Source organism: Rhinoraja longicauda, chromosome 42 (assembly GCF_053455715.1).
Source record: "Rhinoraja longicauda isolate Sanriku21f chromosome 42, sRhiLon1.1, whole genome shotgun sequence".
Lineage (NCBI taxonomy): Eukaryota > Metazoa > Chordata > Chondrichthyes > Rajiformes > Arhynchobatidae > Rhinoraja > Rhinoraja longicauda.
In genome coordinates, this window is record NC_135994.1 from 481,051 (window position 1) to 505,900 (window position 24,850).

General features: G+C 46.1%; 2 protein-coding genes across 5 annotated transcripts in view; one reads left to right on the top strand and one right to left on the bottom strand.

Moving 5' to 3' along the window:
- On the bottom strand, positions 1 to 13,946 carry LOC144612032 (uncharacterized). Of its 2 annotated transcripts, none has more exons than XM_078431501.1 (2): positions 13,123 to 13,946; positions 1 to 1,960 (listed from the first exon to the last, which is right to left on the bottom strand). In XM_078431501.1, the coding sequence occupies exons 1-2, from the start codon at positions 13,263 to 13,265 to the stop codon at positions 1,303 to 1,305; spliced, it is 801 nt and encodes a 266-aa protein (XP_078287627.1). In that variant the 5' UTR covers positions 13,266 to 13,946; the 3' UTR covers positions 1 to 1,302. The 2 variants fall into 2 exon arrangements, with proteins under 2 accessions (XP_078287627.1, XP_078287628.1); XM_078431502.1 differs by lacking the exon at positions 13,123 to 13,946 and adding an exon at positions 5,362 to 5,744.
- The window catches only part of nemp1 (nuclear envelope integral membrane protein 1), a 15,390-nt gene continuing 3,861 nt past the window's right edge, over positions 13,322 to 24,850 (top strand). The window contains exons 1-8 of one of the 3 annotated variants that reach the window (XM_078431495.1): positions 13,322 to 13,470; positions 14,224 to 14,351; positions 15,691 to 15,910; positions 17,755 to 17,827; positions 19,758 to 19,851; positions 21,079 to 21,193; positions 22,219 to 22,444; positions 23,314 to 23,487. In XM_078431495.1, coding sequence (XP_078287621.1) covers positions 13,329 to 13,470; positions 14,224 to 14,351; positions 15,691 to 15,910; positions 17,755 to 17,827; positions 19,758 to 19,851; positions 21,079 to 21,193; positions 22,219 to 22,444; positions 23,314 to 23,487 — 1,172 coding nt within the window. In that variant the 5' untranslated portion in view covers positions 13,322 to 13,328. The remainder of the gene's footprint in view (positions 13,471 to 14,223; positions 14,352 to 15,690; positions 15,911 to 17,754; positions 17,828 to 19,757; positions 19,852 to 21,078; positions 21,194 to 22,218; positions 22,445 to 23,313; positions 23,488 to 24,850) is intronic. The other 2 variants (XM_078431496.1, XM_078431497.1) reach the window with 2 other exon arrangements.

Genomic DNA, 24,850 nt, shown 5'->3' on the forward strand with positions numbered 1-24,850 from the left:
ATTATCATCAAACAATTTGAGGTCAGCCACATAAAGGGGATATTGAAAAAGGTGCCCAAAATGTTTAGGAAAATAACTGCAGATGCTGGTACAAATCGAAGGTATCACAAAATGATGGAGTAACTCAGCAGGTCAGGCAGCATCTCAGGAGAGAAGGAATGATCACAAAATGCTGAATTTTGGAAAAGAGTCTGAAGAAGGGTCTTGACCCGAAACGTCACCCATTCCTTCTCTCCTGAGATGCTGCTTGACCTGCTGAGTTACTCCAGCATTTTGTGATGCCCAAAATGTTTGGTCATGGCACAAATGTCCATCATGGGAATACCAGAGCGCAGACTAGTGAAGGCGCGGTTGCTGATAGCAAAATGGCCGTAACGGGACACCTGTTTAGATCAGTTTTGACCTGAAACAATAACTCTGTTTCTGTCTCCATGGACACTACCTCACGTGCTGAGGGTTTCCAGCATTTTCCATCTATATTTTTGGAATTAGAAAGGCTGATGATCCCAGGTCATGAGCAGCTGAGGATGTCAACGTGCTGTAATGAGAGTGGGGATTATTGCACTGATCAGACTTCAATAAGAGTGAAGGCCTGCCTTCCTTGTCAGAATGAATGTGGTAACAGAAGAGATCAGTCAATGAAAGCCACGTGAGTAAAATGTATTTATTATTTTGATTGGTGAATCTCCTCTCATATACTGTACACTTTAAAGCAAAACTTGGTGGGGGAGGGGTCCCAGTGCACCCCTCTACATGCCTTTACTGGTAGACGAGCAATGACATTGTGAAATAGTACAAGAGTTGTACATACATTTCTGGACAGAGAACCATTATCCTCCTTTGTGTTGTACCTGGACCCTATTGAATCCATGTCATGCTATTTGAGATTCTTCCTGACTGTCCAACACTATTTGTCTGCTTGGAGGCTGCTCCCAACCGGTTCTTAACGAAAAAAGGAAAAGCTGAATATATAAGATGCCTTGACCCCTACCACCCCGACCCTGAATCACCCCAACCGTGTGGCATCTCAATCCTTCCTCCTCCAACAATCTGCAGGTTTTAATCGCCAAACTGTTTCACCTGCCCATAACCCTTGGTTTACCCCCAATGCCCATTTTTTGTTAATATTATTAAATATCGAAACGAAATTACTCTTTATTTCACTGCAGCAGCCCTGGTACACTGGGCCGAGGGGAATTGGGCATTGGCGAAGCTGGCTGCGAAAGCAGAATTGGCTGAAGCCCTGGTTTGGGTGATCCTATTATTAAACCGTTCCCTCTGTTCACGTAGACGGAGCAGACATCAGCTCCCAACCTGCTGCGTTGGCTGCTCGCTGTCCCTGCGCTCCGAGCCCTGCTCCAGGAGCTCCTCTTTCTTCACGGGAGCGCTGCCCTCCACCCCCACCGGCTTTGCCAGCGTCCTGTTCAGCCTCAAGTACCCCGGGGCTTCCCCAGACCGGCCCACGTCTCGGCTCTCTAGCTCCCCCTCCTCCTCCTCCTCCTCCGACCCCAGCGCCGGGATACCCCTGCCCTCGCCGTCCGAGGAGGAATTGGGGCTGACGCTGCCGGTGGGCGCGGGGACCAAACTCCGCAGGCGTTTGCCTTCGGGGAAGGCGTCGCTGCCGCCATCGAGCGCTTTCCTCTTGGGCTTGTGAGGCGAGGCGGTGGACAGCTTGAAGCGGGACAGGCTGCTGGCCAGTGGGCGGTGGAAGGCGGCCGGGTTGGCCATCCACTCGCGCAAGGCTTTCTGCAGCCTGCGGACGTGCAGAGGCTTGGAGGCCATGCCAACCAGGACCATGATTTCCAGGAACTCCTCTTCTCCCGCCTCGCACAGTTGCCTCACGTCGTCCCCTCCCTGCTGGATGAAGTTCTGGTAATAGGCCGTGAGGTTGGCCCTCTGCAGCAGGCAAAACAGCTGCAGTTCACCGAGCGTCCGCGGCAAAGACATGTCGCTGCCGGACCTAGGACCAAGCAACAGCAACGTGAAAACCTGATCATGCTCTCACGAAAAAATACTAATATTGCCGTTTATCAATCACATTAAATATACAGGCACCGGGCTATTAAACAACCTCCCTTAAGCTCTGAACTGCATAGACTATTAATGTTATTATTGTACTATTATTGTTGTTTTTATGTGTGCGTGTATATATATATATATATATAAGAAAATAACTGCAGATGCTGGTACAAATCAAAGGTATTTATTCACAAAATGCTGGAGTAACTCAGCAGGTCAGGCAGCATCTCAGGAGAGAAGGAATGGGTGACGTTTCGGGTCGAGACCCTTCTTCAGACTGATGTCAGGGGGGGCGGGACAAAGGAAGGATATAGGTGGAGACAGGAAGATAGAGAGATATGTATAGGTATATATATATATATATATACACATGTGTGCGTGTGTGAGAGTTTGCGCATATATACACACACACTGAACTTTTTTTCTCGTTCATTATATTGATAACAGTGTACTATTCTGTTGTGCTGCTGCAAGTAAGAATTTCATTGTTCTATCTGGGACATTTGACAATAAAACACTCTTGACTCTAATCGACTGCTTAATCCCCCTGTTAAAGCATGAATTTATATTACTCTTGGACATGAAGGAACTATACAGTGCACTCCATAATGTTTGGGACAAAGACTCATCATTTATTTATTTGCCTCTACTCCATAATTTGAGATTTGTAATAGAAAAAAATCACATGTGGTTAAAGTGCACATTGTCAGATTTTATTAAAGGCCATTTTTATACATTTTGGTTTCACCATGTAGAAATTACAGCAGTGTTTATACATAGTCCCCCCATTTTAGGGCACCATAATGTTTGGGACACAGCAATGTCATGTGAATGAAAGTAGTCATGTTTAGTATTTTGTTGCATATCTTTGCATGCAATGACTGCTTGAAGTCTGCAATTCATGGACATCACCAGTTAGTTGCTGGGTGTCTTCTCTGGTGATGTTCTGCCAGGCCTGTATTGCAGCCATCTTTAGCTTATGCTTGTTTTGGGGGCTAGTCCCCTTCAGTTTTCTCTTCAGCATATAAAAGGCATGCTCAATTGGGTTCAGATCAGGTGATTGACTTGGCCACTCAAGAACTGACCATTTTTTAGCTTTGAAAAACACCTCTGTTGCTTTATTAGTATGTTTGGGATCATTGTCTCGTTGTAGAATGAACCACCGGCCAATGAGTTTTGAGGCATTTGTTTGAACTTGAGCAGATAGGATGTGTCTATACACTTCAGAATTCATTATGTTACTACCATCAGCAGTTAGACAATAGACAATAGGTGCAGGAGTAGGCCATTCAGCCCTTCGAGCCAGCACCGCCATTCAATGCGATCATGGCTGATCACTCTCAATCAGTACCCCGTTCCTGCCTTCTCCCCATACCCCCTCACTCCGCTATCCTTAAGAGCTCTATCCAGCTCTCTCTTGAAAGCATCCAACAAACTGGCCTCCACTGCCTTCTGAGGCAGAGAATTCCACACCTTCACCACTCTCTGACTGAAAATGTTCCTCCTCATCTCCGTTCATCAAAAATGAAAATAAGTGAGCCAGTACCTTCAACAGCCATACATGCCCAGACCATAACACCCCCACCACCGTGTTTCACAGATGAGGTGGTATGCTTTGGATCTTGGGCAGTTCCTTCTCTCCTCCATACTTTGCTCTTGCCATCACTCTGAGATAAGTTAACCTTCGTCTCATCTGTCCACAAGACCTTTTTCCAGAATTGTGATTGCCCTTTTAAGTACTTCTTGGTAAACTGTAACCTGGCCATCCTATTTTTGTGGCTAACCACTGGTTTGCATCTTGCAGTGTAGCCTCTGTATTTCTGTTCATTAAGTCTTCTGCAGACAGTGGTCATTGACAAATTCACACCTGACTCCTGAAGAGTGTTTCTGATCTGTCGGACAAGTGTTTGGGGATTTTTCTTTATTATAGAGATAATTCTTCTGTCCTTAGCCTGCCAGTCCCTTTGCGATTAGTAAGCTCACCAGTGCTCTCTTTCTTCTCAATGATGTTCCAAACAGTTGATTTTGGTAAGCCTAAGGTTTGGCTGATGTCTCTAACAGTTTTATTCTTGTTTCTCAGTCTCATAATGGCTTCTTCGACTTTCATTGGCACAACTTTTGTCCTCATGTTAATAAACAGCAATAAAAGTTTCCAAAGGTGATGGAAAGACTAGGTGCTGAGAGCTCTCTCATACCTGCATTAACGAGGCATTTAAACACACCTGAGCAATCACAAACACCTGTGAAGCCATGTGTCAGCCATTATGGTGCCCTGAAATGGGGGGGAGGGGGGGAGACTATGTATAAACACAGCTGTAGTTTCTACATGGTGAAACCAAAATGTATAAAAATACCCTTTAATAAAATCTGACAATGCACTTTAACCACGTGTGATTTTTTTTCTATTACAAATCTCAAATTGTGGAGTGCAGAGGCAAATAAATAAATGATGGGTCTTTGTCCCAAACATTATGGAGGGCACCGTATGTCACAAAAGAACAGCCACCGCCATCTCACAGCGACACGATCACAGTATCAGAGTCATCCAGCACAGAAACAGACCATGCCGACCATCAATAACCCATCTTTACTGTGTAGGAAGGAACAGCAGATGCTGGTTGACACAAAAGATAGGCACAAAAAGCTGGAGTAACTCAACGGGACAGGCAGCATCTAGGGAAGGAATAAGTGACGTTTCGGTTCGAGACCCATCTGTACCACTCCAGTTTAACAGCATCTGGTCGGGACGCCTTGACGATTCAAATGCTGCTTCCGATGCTTCTTAAATGTCGGCTTAGTGCCTTTTATATACAGTTGGGAAAGATTACATGTAATCAGTTTATGTTATATACACTGCATAAAATTTAGATGTATCATACGGTGTATTTTATACAGTTTTTATACAGTATGTTGTGAAGTTTGCACACAGTGTATCTTGCACAGTGAATATACACAGTATATCATTAACAGTATATATTACACATTAATTGTGTGTTTAAAAACAGTATACATTCAAGTCAGTACTATATATGTTGCCGTGCACGTAAGCAGTAGAGACCATACTGTCTGAAGCAGTAGAGACCATACTGTCGACCCGAAACGTCACCCATTCTTTCTCTCCCGAGATGCTGCCTGACTTGCTGAGTTACTCCAGCATTTTGTGAATAAATACCATACTGGTCCATCTGTTAACATAAACAAGTACTGTACTCCAGCACTTTGTACCGACCCATGTTTTCCAGAGATGCTGCCTGACCCGCTGAGTTACTCCAGCAATCTGTGTCTTGCTTTTGCACCTGCAGTTCCCTGTGTCTGCTTCTCACCCCCAGTGTTTACAATTACCTTTCTACTCGAGGTGCTTGGCGGAAGCTGCCGGAACCCGTTGGCTGGTTGACTGCGAGGTCGCTGGAGTGTCCCAGGCTGAGCCGCTTCTTCCTCGCTGCTTCTCTTTGCTCTGGTGCGGTGTATGTATCTGCGTGTGTGTTATTTGAGAGGCAGCTGGATATTTCCGGCTCGATTCACGCCTCCACTGCGGGGGTGGGAGGTCGATCGCCGAATGACGCGTGTCCGTCCGTGGGTGGAAGCGGGGGCGGCGATCAACCCACGTCTCACCGAACAATCGCCTCCGCGTCCCGGGGAGACTGTCGATCAGAGGGCGGCAGGAGACAGCAGACCCAGAAAAGCCCAACCCGCACACTGCTCACATTTCATGAATCACTTTATCCTCGTGCTAAGACCACAAGCCCGGGAGTTGGCCATTGGGGGCCCCTTGAGCCCAAAGATCGACCAAAATGCGGGCAAATCGGATCAGCGTGGATAGGCACCACGGGTTCAGCATGGACGAAATGGGCCGAAGGGACACTAAAAGCTGGAGTAACTCAGCGGGTCAGGCAGCAGCTCTGGAGAAAGGGAATGGGTGACGTTTCGGGTCGAGACCCTTCTTCAGACGGAGAGTCATGGGAGAGGGAAACTAGAGATATAGATGGTGATGTAGAGAGAGATAGAACAAATGAATGAAAGATATGCAAAAAGGAAATGTGGAGCCCACAACGGTCCATTGTTGGCTGTGGGCTAGGTGATAACGAGTTATAGAGGCCAAAGGGCCTGTTTGTGTTCTGTGCATTTCTATGTTGCTTTCAGTTAGTTTCGTTTATTGTCACTTGTACCAAGGTACAGTCATCCATTCCGTCTCTCCTGAGATGCTGCCTGACCTGCTGAGTTACTCCAGCATTTTGTGAAATAAATACCTTCGATTTGTACCAGCATCTGCAGTTATTTTCTTACACTTAAGGAACAGTGAAAAGCTTTTGTGAGAAGTGAAAAGCTATCCTCCCCAAGGTAGAAAGACCAGACCTGCACACAGTGTGTCAGATGTGACTCCACCAGGGTCCAGCTTTACATTACAACCCTTGAAATAAGAGCCAACATTTCACCTGTCTTTGCTATTCCCCGCTTTGTGTTTCATGCACAAGGATTCCTAAATCCCTTTGTGTTGCAGCTTTCTGCCGTTTCTCTCCACTTAATGTTCTGTCCTCTTTCTCCCTTCAAATGTGAACTGCTTCACACGTTCCCACGTTATACGCACTTGCCAACTTGTTGCCCATTCACCTAACCTATTAATATTTCTCCGTAAACTGTATTGCTTTCACAGCTCGCTCTCCCACTCCGTGTTCAACTTGTTCAATAGAGATCGGTAGCCTTTTCGGTATTAAATTAATCAAGAAATATCAGTTTAGGCAATAAATAGACAAGCTATTGTGCAGCTGATGGGCACTCTCCCCGAGCGTATAATCTGCCCACCCACCCACTGAATCCCCTCCCACACCTCAGACATTCTCCTCATTGCAAATTCTCCCCACCCACTGAATACCCTCCCACAGCCGAGAAACTCTCCTCCTTTAAATACTTTCTCCACCCACTGAATCTCCTCCCTCACTCGAAACAACCTCGCCATTACAGACTCTAACCACCCACTGAATGCTCTCCCACGGCCACACAGTCTGCCCTATCGCAGGCTCTTTCCACCCACTGGATCAATGTGTACAGCCCATGGACACTCCTCTGGCTGCCTTCAGGGAGAGAGCTAGATAGAGCTCTTAAGGATAGCGGAGTCAGGGGGTATGGGGAGAAGGCAGGAACGGGGTACTGATTGAGAATGATCAGCCATGATCACATTGAATGGCGATGCTGGCTCAAAGGGTCAAATGGACTACTCCTGCACCTATTGTCTATTGACAGCTGTACTATGGGCTTTGATGGTAGACACAAGATGCTGGAGTAACTCAGCGGGTCAGGCAGCATCTCGGGAGAGAAGGAAAGGGTGACGTTTCGGGTCTGATGGTAGACACAAAATGCTGGAGTAACTCAGTGGGTCAGGCAGCATCTCGGGAGAGAAGGAATGGGTGACGTTTCGGGTTGAGACCTGAAACGTCACCCATTCCTTCTCTCCCGAGATGCTGCCTGACCTGCTGAGTTACTCCAGCATTTTGTGTACCTTCGATTTTAACCAGCATCTGCAGTTTTTTTCCTACACGTGGGCTTTGATTATTGGTATTGGCTCCAGAGGTCTTAAAGGCAGTTAAGTGATCTGGGCTGCTGCAGATACAATACGATACGCTAGAACTTTATTTATCCCAGGAGGGACATTAGCGTGCCAACAGTCATAAAACACAAGATATATAAAACATGAAATTAAAGTGACGAGTGGAAAGTCCAGGATTGGGGATGTACAAAGATTGGGGAGGGGGGGAGAGGGGAGTCAGTCTACCTCACGACAGAAGGGGGAGGAGTTGTACAGTTTGATAGCCACAGGGATGCGTTCTGAGCTGCATCTTGGTAGAACCAGTCTGTTGCTGAAGGTGCTCCTCAGGTTGACCAGTGTGTCAGGATGGGGTCTGTGAACATGAGGCCTCCTCCGGTCAATCAGAGGAGAGTTCAGAATCAGGAGTCAGTCTCCTGAACAGCCTCGATCCTCCAGTTTGTGCCAATTGTGTGGGTGGCCGTGCTGTAGAAACATGCAGGTGTTCATTGATCTGATGTGGGGAAAACGTTGACCCATTTTCTATTTGCGCTGCACACCCAGATCAAACCCATGGCCCTGCCATCTACAAGGCCAACACCAAGAATCGTACCCGACTTGAGCTGGTGATGGTAATGGTTGACATTATTGCTCAGGCAGAATGAGTTTAACGAACTGCACAAATGCAGTAAGGAGTAAACAAAATCCTGGAACACACGCCAACAGCACTGTGAGAGCACTTTCACCACAAACACCACCGTGATTCGTGTAAATTAGTCACCACCACCATCTCGAGAGCAATTAGGAATGGGCAATAAATGCTTAGCCTTGCCAGTGGCGCATACATTCCCCCAAAAAACGATTAAATAGAGAAATAAAATGTAAAACCAGGTTGGACACAAAATCCTGGAGTAACTCAGCAGGTCAGGCAACATCTCTGGAGAACATGCATAGGTGACGTTTCGGATTGAGACCCTTCTTCACAACTGACCCGAAACATCGCCTATCCATGTTCTCCAGAGATGCTGCCTGACCGACTGAGTTACTCCAGTACTTTGTGTCCTTTTGTGCATTAACCAGCATCTGCAGTTGTTTGTTTCTAGACTATAAAACCAGGTTGCTGGCTGCTGTCGCCTGGATGGCGCAAGGTGAAGATCTATCCAACAAAGTTGCTAGCCTGACGGGAAGCCATCTTGACATTGTGATGATTTTTTTCCATTCATGGCAAGTGGATACTGTTGACAAGGTCAGCAATTATCATAGGTCTGGAGTCACATTTGGACAAGGACAGTAAATTTCCTTCACTAAAAGGCATTACCACAATCCAACAGTTTGATAATCACTCTTACTAATACAGGTTTTGTTTAATTTTTTGAATGTACATTCTCTAGGTGCTATGGTAAAAATTCACGCAAAATCTCTGGAGTACAAGTTCAGGGAAATAACCACGATCCCATCACTCCCTTGTGTGTTTGTCAGCTCCTGTCCAGCCACTTGATCTGGCTCTGCTCCTTTGCCACCTTTTAAGTACCTGTATCCAGCTTTGGGAAATGGGGCCATCTCATATGACACAGGTTCATGAAGTGAAACATTTGAGTGAAAAGTTAAATACACAAGTGAACCGAGGCATTTGAGCTGGGGCTAATGTGGGCGTCAAGTGTAGGGGAGGAGATTTATTATGTTGCAAGTGTGAAACAGAACTGGCTGTCCGATTTGGTTCCACTTCATGGAAAAAAAATCTGCATGTAACAAAAACCCCCTATCACAGGAAGGAGCTGCAGGCATGATGTGGCTGAATCTGGCCGCCAAGACTTCTGCTTTTCCAGCCAGAGCACAAATATGGTGAGAAGAAACAGGAAATAAATGAAGGGTGCTTTAGATAGTCAAGTCAAGTCAAATTTATTTGTCACATACACATACACGATGTGCAGTGAAATGAAAGTGGCAATGCCTGCAGATTGTGCACAAAAAAGAATTACAGTTACAGCATATAAATAAAGTTAATAAGTTACTATATACTATATATAGTATATATACTAAAATTTAGTCTCTGGGGTTATAAAAGTTGACAGTCCTGATGGCCTGTGGGAAGAAACTCCGTCTCATCCTCTCCGTTTTCACAGCGTGACAGCGGGGGCGTTTGCCTGACCGTAGCATCTGGAACAGTCCGTTACTGGGGTGGCAGGGGTCCCTTATGATCTTGTTTGCTCTGGATCTGCACCTCCTGATGTATAGGTCCTGCAGGGGGACGAGTGTAGTTCCCATGGTGCGTTCTGCTGAACGCACTACTCTCTGCAGGGCCATCCTGTCCTGGGCAGAGCTGTTCCCAAACCAGACTGTAATCTTGCCGGACAGGATACTCTCTACAGCCCCAGAGCAGAAGCAATGAAGGATCCTCCGAGACACTCTGAATTTCCTCAGTTGTCTAAGGTGGTAAAGGCGCTGCTTTGCCTTACCCACCAGTGCAGCAATGTGCGTTGCCCACATCAGATCCTCTGTGATGCGGACTCCCAAGTATTTAAAACTGCTCACCCTATCCACAGTAGACCCATTTATCTCCAGTGGCGTGTACGTCCTTGGATGTTTAGCCCTTCTGAAGTCCACAATCAGCTCCTTCGTTTTAGTGACATTCAAGAGGAGGCTATTGTCCTGACACCAGAGTGCCAGATCAGCCACCTCCTCCCGGTAGGCCTTCTCATCGTTGTTGGAGATCCGGCCCACCACCACAGTGTCATCAGCAAACTTGATGATGGAGTTTGAGCTGAACCTGGCCCCACAGTCATGTGTGTACAGGGAGTACAGTAGGGGGCTAAGGACGCAACCCTGGGGGGATCCTATGTTCAGGGTGAGGGACCTAGATGTGTGTTCCCCCATCCTGACCACTTGGGGCCTGGCGGTGAGAAAGTCCAGGACCCAGGCACACAGAGGGGTGCTAAGCCCCAGTTCCAGCAGCTTCTCAACCAGTCTGCTGGGGACTATTGTGTTGAATGCTGAACTAAAGTCAATGAACAGCATCCTCACATAGCCCCCCTGGTTGTCCAGATGAGAGAGAGCGGTGTGTAGAACCTGGGAGACCGCATCATCCGTGGACCTGTTCGGACGGTATGCGAACTGTAGTGGGTCCATGTTGCGAGGAAGGAGGGCACAGATGTGCTTCTTGACTAGCCTCTCAAAGCATTTCATGACAACCGAGGTGAGGGCCACCGGTCGGTAGTCATTTAAACACGCTGGTGAGGCATTCTTTGGCACCGGTACAATGATGGATCTTTTGAAGCATGCAGGGACCACGGACTTGGCCAAGGAGAGGTTGAATATTGTGGTGAGCACTGGAGCAAGCTGAGTAGCACAAGACTTTAGCACTCGCCCAGATATACCATCTGGGCCTCCAGCTTTCCTCGTGTTCACACGCGTCAGAGCCCACCTCACCTCATGCTCGGACACCGAGAATCTGTGTACATCCCCGGTGGTGGATCCCCCTCCAGCCTCGCTAACCAGCGCCCCTTCGGTGCTGTTTTTAGACGGCGAGATGGTGGTGTTACCCGTCTCAAACCGTGCATAAAAAGAGTTCAGGTCATCAGCTAAGGAGGAGCCGGCACTTCCGGTTGAGGGGGTGCTGGACCTGTAGCTAGTTATTGTCCGTAGCCCCTGCCAAAGGCGCCTGGTGTCCTGCTGCTCCATCTGTGACTCCATCTTGTCCCGGTACCTCCTTTTTGCATCCTTCACTGCCTTCTGCAGTCGGTAGGACTCTCCCTTGTAGTCGTCCATGTTGCCTGATGCCAGGCCAGAGTTGTAAGCAGCGGTGCGAGCATTCAAGGCCACGCGAATAGACCTGTCCACCCAGGGTTTTTGGTTAGGGAAGATACTGACCCTTACCGTGGGGATGATGGTATCGGCTATTGTGGCAATGAAGTCCGTAACCGCTTCCGCAAACTCATTTACGTCTCTGGAACTTGCTTGGAACATGTTCCAGTCGACTTCGCTCAGTGCATCTTGCAGCATGGCCTCTGAATGGTCAGCCCACCACTTTACGTCCCTCGTCACTGCCGTTTCCCGCACTATCCGTTGTTTATACTCCGGCAGCAGGAAAATGGCAGCGTGGTCAGATTTTCCAAAAGGAGGGAGAGAAACGGCCTTGTAGTCTTTCCTGAATGGCGTGTAGCAGTGGTCCAAAGTTCTTTCCCCCCTGGTGACACACGTGATGTGTTGGTAGAAGTTGGGCATAACCTTTTTGAGATTTCCCCTATTGAAATCTCCAGCCACCACCACAGCCGCATCAGGGTTCTTGTTTTGGTGTCGACACAACACATCGTGTAGGGTCGACAGTGCCACGTCGGTGTCCGCATGCGGTGGGATATAGACGGCTGTGATGATCACCGAGCTGAACTCCCGGGGTAGGTAGAATGGTCGGCATTGGATAGTCAGATGCTCCAGGTCCGGTGAGCAGGAACGAGAAAGCGTCTTAATATTTCCAGGATTGCACCGTGCATAAGGTTGGGATGTAGCTGTGCATTGTCCCATTTTCTTGTAACCTTATTTTTTGTTTGGTATTTTTACCTCATGGGGCACAGGGAGTACTTTTACCACAGGAGCCCAGGAGTATTGGCACACTGATGCAATACTCTTAATTTTCTGTGATCACTCTCCAACCCCCACCTCCTTCACTCAGCACCTCCTCAATTCAGTGTGCCTCAGATCAAGAACGGAGCCAAACAGAACTGGGCTTACTTCAACATATGATTCCCACACTTTTCACATGGAATAAACAAGATTCCATGCAATAACCACACAACCATCAAACAACAGCAGGAGACTTTTATCTCCATGTTAATGACCCAGTCTACATATTCTCCACCATTAGGAGTTATACAACACAAAACAGGCCCTTTGGCCCACTATGCCTAGCCCCACCATATTGCTTATTTTTCAATAGGAATAGATTGGGTAGATGCACAGAGTCTCTTGCCCAGAGTAGATGAAACGAGAACCAGAAGACAAGTTTAAGGTGAAGGGGAAAAGATTTAATAGGAATCTGAGGGGTAACTTTTTCACACGGAGGGTGGTGGGGGCATGGAACGAGCTGCCAGAGGAGGTAGTTGAGGCTGGAACTATCCCAACGTTTAAGAACCAGTTAGACAGGTACATGGATACGGCAGGTTTGGGGGGATATGGACCAAGCGCAGGCAGGTGGGACTAGTGTAACTGGGGCATGTTGGTCAATGTGGGCGAGTAGGGCTGAAGGGCCTGTTTCCACACTGTATCGCCACCTAATTCCTTTTTCAAAACCTCTGCGTCAACAATGGTTTATGATTGAGAATTCCACATCCTAGAATGTATTTGTAACTTCTATCTACATAGTGTGGTTATGTTAATAAATGCCACCTTGTTACTGCCTTGACAACCAATCTATGACTCCTTACCTCTTCTTCAACCTTCCTAACCTTGATGAACTCAAATTAGGCCATCATTAAACTAGCTTCATCTTTTTTTAAAACACCTACATTCTCAAGTCTTTCTTATACCTATAGCCAGAGCAGTTTATCTTGTTAACATCCTAGGGTACGGTATAGCTCTTTATTTTTCTTTACCTTTTTAAGGCTCCTGTCCCTCGGGCCGCTCCTGTCCCTCGGCCGCTCGGCCCCTCAGGCCGCTCCTGTCCCTCGGGCCGCCTGCACCCAGACTCGCAGCGGAAGGCCCGCCCTCGCCCTGCGCCCATTGGTTGATCTGGCATTGGGCCGTTGAGCGGCGCGGGCTGATTGGCGGCGCGGGCTGTCAGTCGGCGGAGAGGCGGGTGATGGGCCGCGGCTGCACGCTGGGCCCCGGGCCGCTGATGGCGGGACGGATGAATTCTCTCGGCGTTATGCCGCTGAAAGGCCGATTCGCCTTAATAGTTTGGGCGGCTTTTTCGTTTTCAATCGCGCACTTTTGTACGGCAGGTACGGACAGGGCGAGGTTGCGTGATGTCAATGTGGCGGGCGCTCGGGCCTCTTTATCTTCCCTCTTTGCCCCGGGCGCTGACTGCGTGCAGTGCGAGGCTGATGGTGGCCTCCCCTGCACCGGCCATTCGGTCGCGTGGGGAGAGGCGTCCTTGGCAAACTTTGCCCACATTAGAAGACAGACACAAAGTGCTGGAGTAACTCAGCGGGCCAGGCAACATCTCAGGAGAGAAGGAGTAGGTTTAGACCTTTCTTCAGACGGAGAGTCGGGGGAGAGGGAGACACCGAGATAAGGATGGGTAAGGCGTGAAATCGACAGATCAAAGCAGACGTTTCAATAGACAATAGGTGCAGGAGGAGGCCATTCTCATCTCAGTTCTAAATGGCCGACCCCTTATTCTTAAACTGTGGCCCCTTGTTCTGGACTCCCCCAACATTGGGAACAGTGTAGGTTCGGACAGTGTAGGTCCGGAGGCCCCGGAGCCGCCTAACGGAGGTTGTGTAGCAACCTGCCTCCCGGCCCGGGCTGCCGCCATTGGTGGAGCGGGAGCACGTGGCCGCTGGCTGGGTGAGGTCGCGCGGGGCGGTGACGTCACCTTGTCCCGTATTTGGGAGTGAAAAAGTTGGCACCCCTAGTCGCAATGCTCTTGTGTAGGCATCTGACCACCAAGAAAGGCAGATCTACTTTTCAGAAATAGCCATCAAGATGATCGGTCGGTGAGTAATTTGATAATATATGTCTTGTTGAATCAGTAACAGAAGGAAATGGAAGAATTGTCGACATTAAAGAAGGCAAAATCCAGTGCTCCAATGAACTGAAGCACTTTTGCTTTAAGAATACAATGTATCCTGGTTGGAGAGAGATTTGGACACGGATTCAGGTAGGAGCCCTTCCAGGCCAACACTCTTGCTGACAATATGCCTTTCAATTGGATATATCTACCAATCTACTCTTGTCTCTTTGTCTTTCATTTCTGATTTTACTTCTCCGTGCAACCTGTATTCAAATCTAGTTCATCCATGTGAAGCTGATGTTTGTTATGTGCCTTTTTTTTTACATGATGAAAATAATTTCACAACAAGCATTTATGATCTGGGTGCATTGCCTGGCATTGTAGTGAGAGCATATTCAATAGTATAATTCAAAAGAGTTCTAAGTACTTGAAAAGGATTTGGGATGAGGGCGATATAGTGATGCAGCTCCAGCGATCCAGGTTCCATCCTGACCTCGGGTACTGTCTGTGTGGAGTTTGCACGTTCTCCCTGTGTCACGTGGGTTTCCTCCGGGTGCTCCGGTTTCCTCCCACATCCCAAAGACGTGTGGGTTTGCAGGTTAATTGGCCTCTGTAAAATTGCCCCGAGTGGGTAGGGAGTGGATGGGAAAGTGGGATAATGTAGAACTAGTGTGAACGGATGAACGATGGTTGGAGTGGACCAAAGGGCCTGTTTCCAAGCTGTACTTTTAAACTTGAAAACTGGGGAGAGTGTTGCAAGGGGAATGGTTGGATCGCTCTTGTATAAAGTCAGCTCTGACTCCACAGGCTGAATGGCCTCCTTTGTCCATGACTGTTGTGATTTTATGAGTTTTGCCACCTAGTAGATAGAGGTGGAGAATGATAGGGCAGCTGATTGGGACGTGCCTGAGAGGAGAATGTGTTTAAAGTTCATGGGAAGGCAGAGGATGGCGAGAGGTAGCGTGAGAAAGTCAGTTTAAAACTTGCTTCCTTCATGATTTCACGTCTGCTGCCCTCTGAAGGAGGTCGGTTTAAGTGCCAAGGGCAGCTGAGAGCACCTGGACTTGCTCGGAGGACATGCTGATCAACACGTATCCTGAGTTTGAGCTTTGAATCCTGGCTTCTTGATCAACACATCCTGTTGTTTTTTTGAAACACCTTTTTCAACCTTCACTGTACTGCATTCTTTGAAACTTGTGTGACTTTTTTTGTTTTGGGTTCAAAAGTCATGGTAAATTGAGAATTGACAAAGGGTTGCTCAAGTAAAATGGCTCAAACACTTAACAATTCTAAGCAGTGCAATAAAGCAGAATGCTTCATATAAAACTTAGCCTATGTCTATAGTGTCCTGATGCAAAGTTTGTGTCAATAATAACACGTAATGATGAATTGTTCTTTATCGGCACATTGGAGTAACGTACAATCCTGATTGACATTAATTTTGTAAATTATTACTGCCAATTCTCTTCTAATTTTTGCTTCTCAGATCCGAGTGAACAGCTCTGAGAAATTTAAAATCAAGCAAGTCGACGATGAAATGGAGATGGAAGATGCAGGGGTGTGGAGTTGGATCATGGATTCAGCAACATCGATGCTGAAGGAGAAAGTGAATGAAACTTACCTTAATGTTGATTTGTTCAGCAACAAAACTTGCTTCAAGGTGGAACCAAGCAGTAAAGTGGATTATGACGTCCTATTAACACGCCGTGAGTATTTCGTAATCAACTTTGTTCCTTATACTTCATGGCATCTTGTTTTGCAGTGCCATGATGCTGGTCTAAATTCATATTGTTTTGTTGCTGCCTCCTTGTCTTAAGTCTGCTGTTTGTCACTTTTCAGACAATTTCCCCAATGCCCATTTCCTCAGTAAGTGTTTTGCCAATTGGTTTTATAAGTTGGCAGAGCTTCCTATGGACAGCACCATATTTTCACTTATTTTGAGGTTTTCATAGCTAAGACGTGAGTGTTTTCCTACACTCACAGTTTACTGGGGAGTATAGAGATGGCATTTTGAAGAGCGGGGGGCGCGCCGGGCAAAAATCTTGCTTTTATGAACGGACAGGTAATGGAGGGATATGGACCTTGAGCAGGCAGCTGGAATTGGTTTAAATTAGTGTCATGGTCGGCACAGACATTGAAGGCCAAAGGGCCTGTTCCTGCGCTATACTCTGTTCTAAGTTTGGTTCCAGAGTATTTATAGAAATGAGTCAGAAAGACATTTTTTTTTAAAGTAAGCATTGCAGGTAGGTATAATTCTTACAGGGTGCAGATGTACCCTGATGTATCACCCATTTCCTGCTGAATTGAACAGAAGTATCACCATAGATGGCACACACACTCGTTCCTTTTCCAAGTGGTCATTTTCACGTATCTAGGTAAAGTGTTTTACTCTGAAGGCTAATCTTAATATCCCTGTGGATGTACTTTTTATTTGTAATCTTTTAAAACAGTTTTTAGAGGTTGAAACATTCTAGTTCGGCACTCTTGAGACATGACTGGGGCTGGATCACAGAAATTACCCTGAGAACCCCCTACATAGACATAAGCCTAACCACTAGGCTTGCTATTTCACCCGGAATATTTATTGCAATGTCATTACAATGTAAAATAAAACTTTAATGAATGCTGCCAGAAATAGCTTTTATTTTATGAAATATAATAAGAAGCTTACAGTTGAGACTCTGTACTGCACGTTCATGCTGTTGAAATATCTATATACTAAAACTCTCGTTTGTTATCTTGTTTGTGACTGAACTTCAGCCAAAACGGTACACGATAACGCAACAATTTTAGGCCCACCTTACTCACCGTTGTCACTTTAGTGATAATGCAAGTAATTTTATTGAAATCGGTCTTACATTTTTAAACTTATTCACATTTTAAAGTTTAAAAGGACGTGAGGGGGAGGGGAGGGGGGAGTGGCGGAGAAGGGAGAGGGGAGGGTGGGTTGAGGAGAGAGGGGAGGTGGGGGTTGAGGAGAGAGGGGAGGGGGGCGAGGACAGGGTGCTGCACCAATGCAGGAGAGGTTTGGGCCCAACGGGTCCACTTTGTCTAGTGTATAATAAAGCTTAAAACAGAAAATATCAGCCACAAATGTAAACAATCTTGGCAGTTCAGTGCTACACCTGCCTGGTGGCTTCTCCACAAAGCAGTGGCACCAGATTCAAAACGTGCCACAGGAGTTGCCAGACCAGAAGGTTTCAACCTGTATCTCTTTCTGGCTGAGTTAGTCTCTTAAACCTATTGAACTGTTGAATCTATTGAAGTCACAAGACATTGGGCCTTTATGGCCAAGTTAAGACTAACATTTTTTATAAACTTCAGCCTTGAGTATAGGATGACACCTAAAACGTGGTGACTCAGTGTGGTCCACCATCTTGCACTCTTGTACAGTATAATTGTGCATAATGTATAGTAGGATTGTCGCTGAATGGTATGCAAAAACAAAATTCACTGTACTTGGGTACAAGTGACAAAGTACCATTGAACGTTTTGAGTCTACCTTTGGCTAAGTTGTGCATCTGTCTCATCTTGATCTATTCTTTTGTAGGTTTCGATCCACAGCTGATCCTTATCTTCACTTTGGGGCTGCTGCTGTTTTTCTACGCTGAAAGCTTAAGCAGGTAAGCAGTGAAGTAAGAAACAGAATAATGCCCCAGCTAAACTGAGACACACTGGATGAAAGGCACGTCAGCCAATGTTAGACGCAAAAAGCTGGAGTAACTCAGCGGGACAGGCAGCATCTCTGGAGAGAAGGGATGGGTGATGTTTCGGGTCGAGACCCTTCTTCAGACTAGAAAAGGGTCTCAACCCAAAACATCACCCATTCCTACTCTCCAGAGATGCTGCCTGTCCTGCTGAGTTACTCCAGCTTTTTGTGTTTACCTTTGGTGTAAACCAGCATCTGCAGTTCCTTTTTACACATTACATCAGCCAATGTTTTCAGAATACAGACTCATTAATGTTTTGGGCAAAACCTTCAGGGAAAATAATACTTGTTTACCGTTCTCTTGTATTGATTATAAAAATGTCTTGGGTATCTCAAAAACCTTGGCATATCCAGGGTTTCCAACTTTACTAGTGCCAACTCAATCACTACCTCATTTCTTTAGACAGTTGTATTATCTTGCCTACTTCAAAATGCCTGCATTCATGGTCTGCTGGAAAATGATTGCCCTGCTCACTCACTCTTCCACCTACCTCGACATAACTGCTGTACTGGCTCAGTGTCTCCCTGTCTCTGTCTTCAGCCTTTTTGCTCACTGAGTCTTTGTTTTCACCAAGTCAACATGTATCTTCTGTATTTATTCACAAAATGCTGGAGTAACTCAGCAGGTCAGGCAGCATCTCAGGAGAGAAGGAATGGGTGACGTTTCGGGTTGAGACCCTTCTTCAGTCTGAAGAAGGGTCTCGACCCGAAACGTCACCCATTCCTTCTCTCCTGAGATGCTGCCTGACCTGCTGAGTTACTCCAGCATTTTGTGAATAAAACCTTTGATTTGTACCAGCATCTGCAGTTATTTTCTTATATGTATCTTCTGTATAATACCTATTTTTCAATCTCTAAACCTAAAGGCCATGGGGCGAGGCATATCTTGTGGGTGGTCAGTCTGGAGCAGAACAATTAAAAGTTGTTCAAAAAAACACCAGCAAAACAGGTGGGGGTCATTTAAAAGCCGCCCAGAATCATGGAGCAAAGGCACTTTGGAAAAGGGTTCATTTATAACCAGTGCAACAAAGTGCGTAGGAAATGTAGTGCATTTAAAAGCGGCACAGGAACCTGGCAGCAAAGAACGTCAGAAAGTGAAGTGCGTTTAAAACCAGTGCAGGCATCAAACAGCAGCAACGCGGCAAAGCATGTTGGAAAACGTGCACTTAACAGCAGCGCAAGAAGCGGCAGCAGTGGTGGTGCAAGCAAAGTATGTCATAAAGCAATGCATTTAAAAGCAATGCAAGAATTGGGCAGGAACAATACCGCAAAGCATGTCGCAAAATGTAATACATTTTAAAGCAATGCAAGTATCGACAAGCAGCAATGCAGGGAAGCGTCATTCAAAAGCAGCGCAAGAATCGCACGGCAAAGCACATTGGAAAATAAGTCAATTAAAAGCAGTGCATGACTGACGCTGCAGCAAAATGTAGTGCATTTAAAAGTAGCGTGGAAATCGAGCAGCAGCAGGGCACGTTGGATAGCATACTGCATTTAAAATCAGTGCCAGGGACATGCAATAACACAATCAAAACTGGACCCAGGAAAATGTTGGTGACGCTGGCAACAAACCCCAGGGAGGAGCAGCACAACACTGGGTACTAAGGTAAGCATTTCATCTCTTATAACCTTTTCTAAACTAGTAAAAATGCCACTTTTTCTGAAAAGGCAGACCATTTTTAAATGTTGTGATTTTTAAATTTGAGCTGGAGCTCTGCCATGAATTGTGTTGGTCGTTCATCTTTGTAGTGTTGGGGGAGATTGTGTTCATGTGCTGGTATTGCTTTTTAAAATATATATTTCACGATGTATCAGAAGTATTTGAGATTTTTTTCTCTTTTTAGGAGCCAGCTTTTCTTCTATACGTCAGGTATGAGCTTGGGTATATTGGCTTCAGCTGTTGTTGTCATCTTCATCCTGGCTCGGTTACTACCCAAGGTAAGTTGGAGAATGTCTTTGCCCAGGGTTAGAAAAATGAACTGACATCTGTTTCTGTCCTGCTTTGTGAGCAGGTCCTCGTACTCTGGTTGAATTTGCTCGCACTTGGGGTGATTAATATCCGGAGTGGTCAACTGAAAGCTTCTTTCCAAGATGAAAGTTGCTTTTAAAGTGTTCCATTCTCCAAAATGGAGTCATGTCTGCACCAGTGTGCATTTTACTCGTCAAAAGCAATTGTGCTTGGACTGTGATTGGAAAGTTGATGCTGAATTGGGATGGCTTCTTTACCGTGAAAATCAGCTCACTGGAAGATGTGATCCAAACTAGACAATCCTAATAGAAGGAGAGCTTATCTGCAAGGGTTGAATTTGAACCCAGGTCAAGTCAAGTTTATTTGTCACATACACATAAATGTGCAGTGAAATGAAAGATTACCCGCAGTCCAACAACAAGAGCAATAAAAATAAGCAATAACACACACAATCAAACAAAAAGAAACAGAAAGAAACATCCATCACAGTGAGTCTCCTCCAGTCACCTCCTCACTGTGATGGAAGGCCAGAATGTCTTTTCTCTTCCCTGCCGTCTTCTCCCGCGGTCAGGCTGTTGTAGTTGCCACGTTCCAGGCCGCGCCGGACGGTGAAAGATCCGCAGCGGGCCGACCCAAGCCCCGCGATCCGGGGCGGGCAAAGACGCCGCCGCTGCCGGAGCTCCCGATGTCGGCCCCCACCCAGGGGGCTGCGAGCTTCCAACGTCCACGCGGCCGGAGCCTCCACAGGCGAGTCCCAGTTGGAGGCCGCCAGCTCCAGGTGCATGGCCGGTGGTAGGCCGCAGCGGGAACGGAGACACCACCCAGAAACAAAAGGTCGCGTCTCCGTTCAGAAGAGACAATTTTACATTTACAGTTCCCGCCGCCACCAGCCCCCCCCCCATAGTACACAACCCAAAAAAACTACATCATATTTACATTAGAATCAAAACAAAAAAACAACATAAAACACAAAGACAGGCGGACTGCAGGTACGCCGCAGCTGCTAGGGCAGCGCAGTTGAAACTGCCATGGACCTGCTTTGGGTAAAAATCAAAATTCGCGCTGTCCGAAAGTTGGGTCAAAAGTGGGCGATTTTCTGTATCAGAACAGTTCTTTAGCAGTTCCAAGATCCTCTATGCATGTAAACATAGAACATCAAAACAAAATGCTAATATTCTCCTTTCTTTCCATTTTAGAGAAGTTCTCTCTATTTGTTGGTGGCAGGCGGCTGGTCTGTGTCTCTGTATTTGATCCAAGTGACCTTAAGGAATTTGCAGTTTCTCTTAAAAGAATACTGGCAGTATGTTTTAGGTGAGAACGTTCGTAGTGTTTAATTTAAGGCACATTGAGTATTTTTCTGAAAATGTTCGTCTGAGTGATACCCAGCATGTATTGTTAAATATTTACGCTCTGGGGTTTTGTGACTAAATTTGTACTATTGAACTAATGAGATTAAAGTCTCATTAAAGTACTGCTGTTTGAAACTAATAGTGAAATATTCACAATCAAAAATGAAGGTTCTGCTTTGGATATACATCCTATTTTGCATCATTGCCCGTCTAATTTAAAAATCTATATCTCTTGTGAAACCAGGTGGCACATCCGAGACCAAGTCTTGCACAATAGTTTTATGATCTTAGGCACCACCTGAACATTTATTCCTCCTGACTTCTCCTTAAAGCTTCTAATATTTGTTAGAGCATGATTTTAAAAAGGACACCAGCAACCACCCTCATATCTTTTCCAAGGGATTGTTCATTGGGATTTTGGAGAGAGGCTTTGTTTTTAGGCCTTTTTTTTTCTATTTGGCTGTGGGGAACTGGACCAAATCACAGAGGAGAGCAGAGACAGAGAAGTGGTAAAAGAGGGCACGTTTTCATACACTTGTCATACCTCAACTCGTTGGCTGCCATCTACCTATGTATTTGCCATCATCTGGCCAAGTCTGTTTGAGAGAGCATGGGTGATCATTGCTTTATATTTCTCTCCCCTTTCTTGATCTATGTGACGTCTTTATTCTTCTACCTGCCCCTACTTTATTACAAGTAGCGTGGCCATGTCTTTCTACTCTGCCTCTTGCCACTCCTAGTTATATAGTACTCTGCAGCTCAAGTCACATAGGGTTATGCTGTTCATATTATCCAGGAGTCAAGTGTGGTATGGTTATTTTAAGTTTCAGGAAGTGTCCCAACCCAAAACGTCGTCTATCCATGTCCTCCCAGATGCCGCCTAATCTGCTGAGTTACTCGAACACATTGCGTTTGTTTTTGTAAGCCAGCATCTGTAGTTCCTAGTGTATCCAAGATTGTTTTTCTCATCTGCTGTTAATGTTTCAGGCTATGTGGCAGTTTCTGGCTTCATCAGCTTTGCTGTGTGTTACAAGTATGGGCCCCCTGAGGAGGAGAGAAGTATCAATCTGCTGAACTGGAGCCTGCAACTCTTTGGACTGTTCCTGATGTACTCCGGGATTCAAGTACGACAAGTGGCCCTGGCCCTCCTCATTGTGGCTTTCTGCATCAAGAACATCGAACTGCCCTTTCAATGGTCTTACACTGTATACAGGTAAGTGTTATGAAGTCATTTAGAATGGAAACAGGTGGTTATCCCACAGAATTCTTGCTGACCATCAAGCACCCATTTACACTCATCCCATTTAACCTCCCCACATCACAAAGTGTCGTGGCCAATTAACCCACCAACCTACTTGGTCTTCCGGATGTGAGAGGAAACCAGAGCATCTGGAGAAAACGCATGCTGTCACACGCGAAACGTGCAAACTCTGCACAGTTAATGACGGAGGTCAGGTTTGAAGCTGGGTCACTGGAACCGAGAGACAGCAGCTCTACCACTGGCAAGAATCTCTCCTCAATACCGACTTCCAATGCATCTGGTGGAATGTGAAGAAAAGAGTGCATTTATTTTTTCAACTCCATTGTTAATCCATTGGCATTATAGGTACTGACTGGAGCAGTTGCTTTTAGTATGAAACTAAGGCATAAGTTGTACTCTGTATCACCTTGCAACTACAACACCCTGCTTGCTTTGCTGATCATGCAGCATTGTGAAGGACAATTAATGTTCAACACACCTCATGTGCACCATCTAGTGGGAGTTTGTAGATTGGCGGAGACCAAGAAACTCTTAACTCTCAGCTCTTCAGATCATGTCGTGGCACCTAAAATATAAAGTCCATAAGGACCCAAGTTATACAAGTCCCTTTTTATGACTGCAGATCAGATTTTCTTTTTGGTTTCATGTTTACTCCTGAAATAAGGTTTGGTATGGGAAAGGAAAGAGTTCAGAAAGTTTTGACAATTGCCATGAGTTGATTCCTTGGGACCAGGCAGAAAGAGGGATTTTTAAAAAGCCAAGATTTCTCTCCAATATATCCCAGTGACCTTTTCATAATTTTCTAAATACTCTAATTTTAGGAAAGTTTTCAAACTAAGAAACAAGCCTGTGCCCCGAAGGCTTATAACTGAGGAAGAATTTCAAAAGCAAGGAGAAATAGAAACCCAAAAAGCTTTGGTGGAACTGCGAATGCACTGCAGCAGCCCTGAGTTCCATCCGTGGAAAGTAGTGTCCAGACTTTCAACACCAAAGAGGTAATGCTCCTGTGCCATTTAAATCCTCTTGCGCATGTGCTATCTTCCTCCGTCCTGAAATAAATGGACAACAGCCTGTTCCCAGGTGTTTGCCAACACTGCCCTCATGCCGGCAGTTAGGAGATGTGCAAGAACATTTATTTTTGTTTTGACTTTGAATAAAGAAGCAGCAGACCTTGGTTTCTAACCGGCAGTCCAGGCAGATAACTGGGTGCATGGAGAAATGGCAGGTAGTAAATGTACCTCTTTGTTCTGTAGCTTAGTTCTTGCTATTGAGGGCGTGCAGCGTAGGTTTACTAGGTTAATTCCCGGAATGGCGGGACTATCATATGTTGAAAGACTGGAGCGACTAGGCTTGTATACACTGGAATTTAGAAGGATGAGAGGAGAGCTTATCGAAACGTATAAGATTATTAAGGGGTTGGACACGTTAGAGGCAGGAAACATGTTCCCAATGTTGGGGGAGTCCAGAACAAGGGGCCACAGTTTAAGAATAAGGGGTAGGCCATTTAGAACTGAGATGAGGAAAAACTTTTTCAGTCAGAGAGTTGAGAATCTGTGGAATTCTCTGCCTCAGAAGGCAGTGAAGGCCAATTCTCTGAATGCATTCAAGAGAGAGCTGGATAGAGCTCTTAAGGATAGCGGAGTCAGGGGGTATGGGGAGAAGGCAGGAACGGGGTACTGATTGAGAATGATCAGCCATGATCACATTGAATGGCGGTGCTGGCTCGAAGGGCCGAATGGCCTCCTCCTACACCTATTGTCTATTGTCTATTAGCATTATAAGGCCTCATTATATTGTGTGACAGCCATGCATCCAGCTCCTAATTAAAACTAAGTCTAAAAGAAGCAATGGGAAAAGGTGATGTGATCCACTGAGCCTTTCGCTTTCTGGGGGATGAGGACAAAGCAGTAGATAGTTTAAATATTTTTCCCTTGGTGCGGGGGTCTAAAACAAGGGAATAGGTATGATGTAAGGAGTAGAAGGTTTAGAGGGAGTGAGGGTGGTATAATCTGGAGCGCACTACCCAAGGAGGTGGAGGTAGAAAAGCGTGTTTAAGAAACATCTAGGCAAGCATTTGAATTTCGGAGGCATGGAAGGCCACAGGCCAAATGTGGGGAAATGGCATTACTATAGATGTGCAATAGACGGCATGGGTGTGATGGGCAGAACGGCCTGCTTTTGTGCTGAGCGATTCGACTCTGAGACCATCTGAGAATTTGATCAACTTCCCTCAATTTGCTCATCTTCCTCATCGAAGTGAATTACCTGAGACTGTCCAAAGTTTAGCACTGAACAAGCATCCAACCTATTGTTCGAGGCCACTGCTTGCAATCTTCAGTACCTCCCTGGTGTAAACAT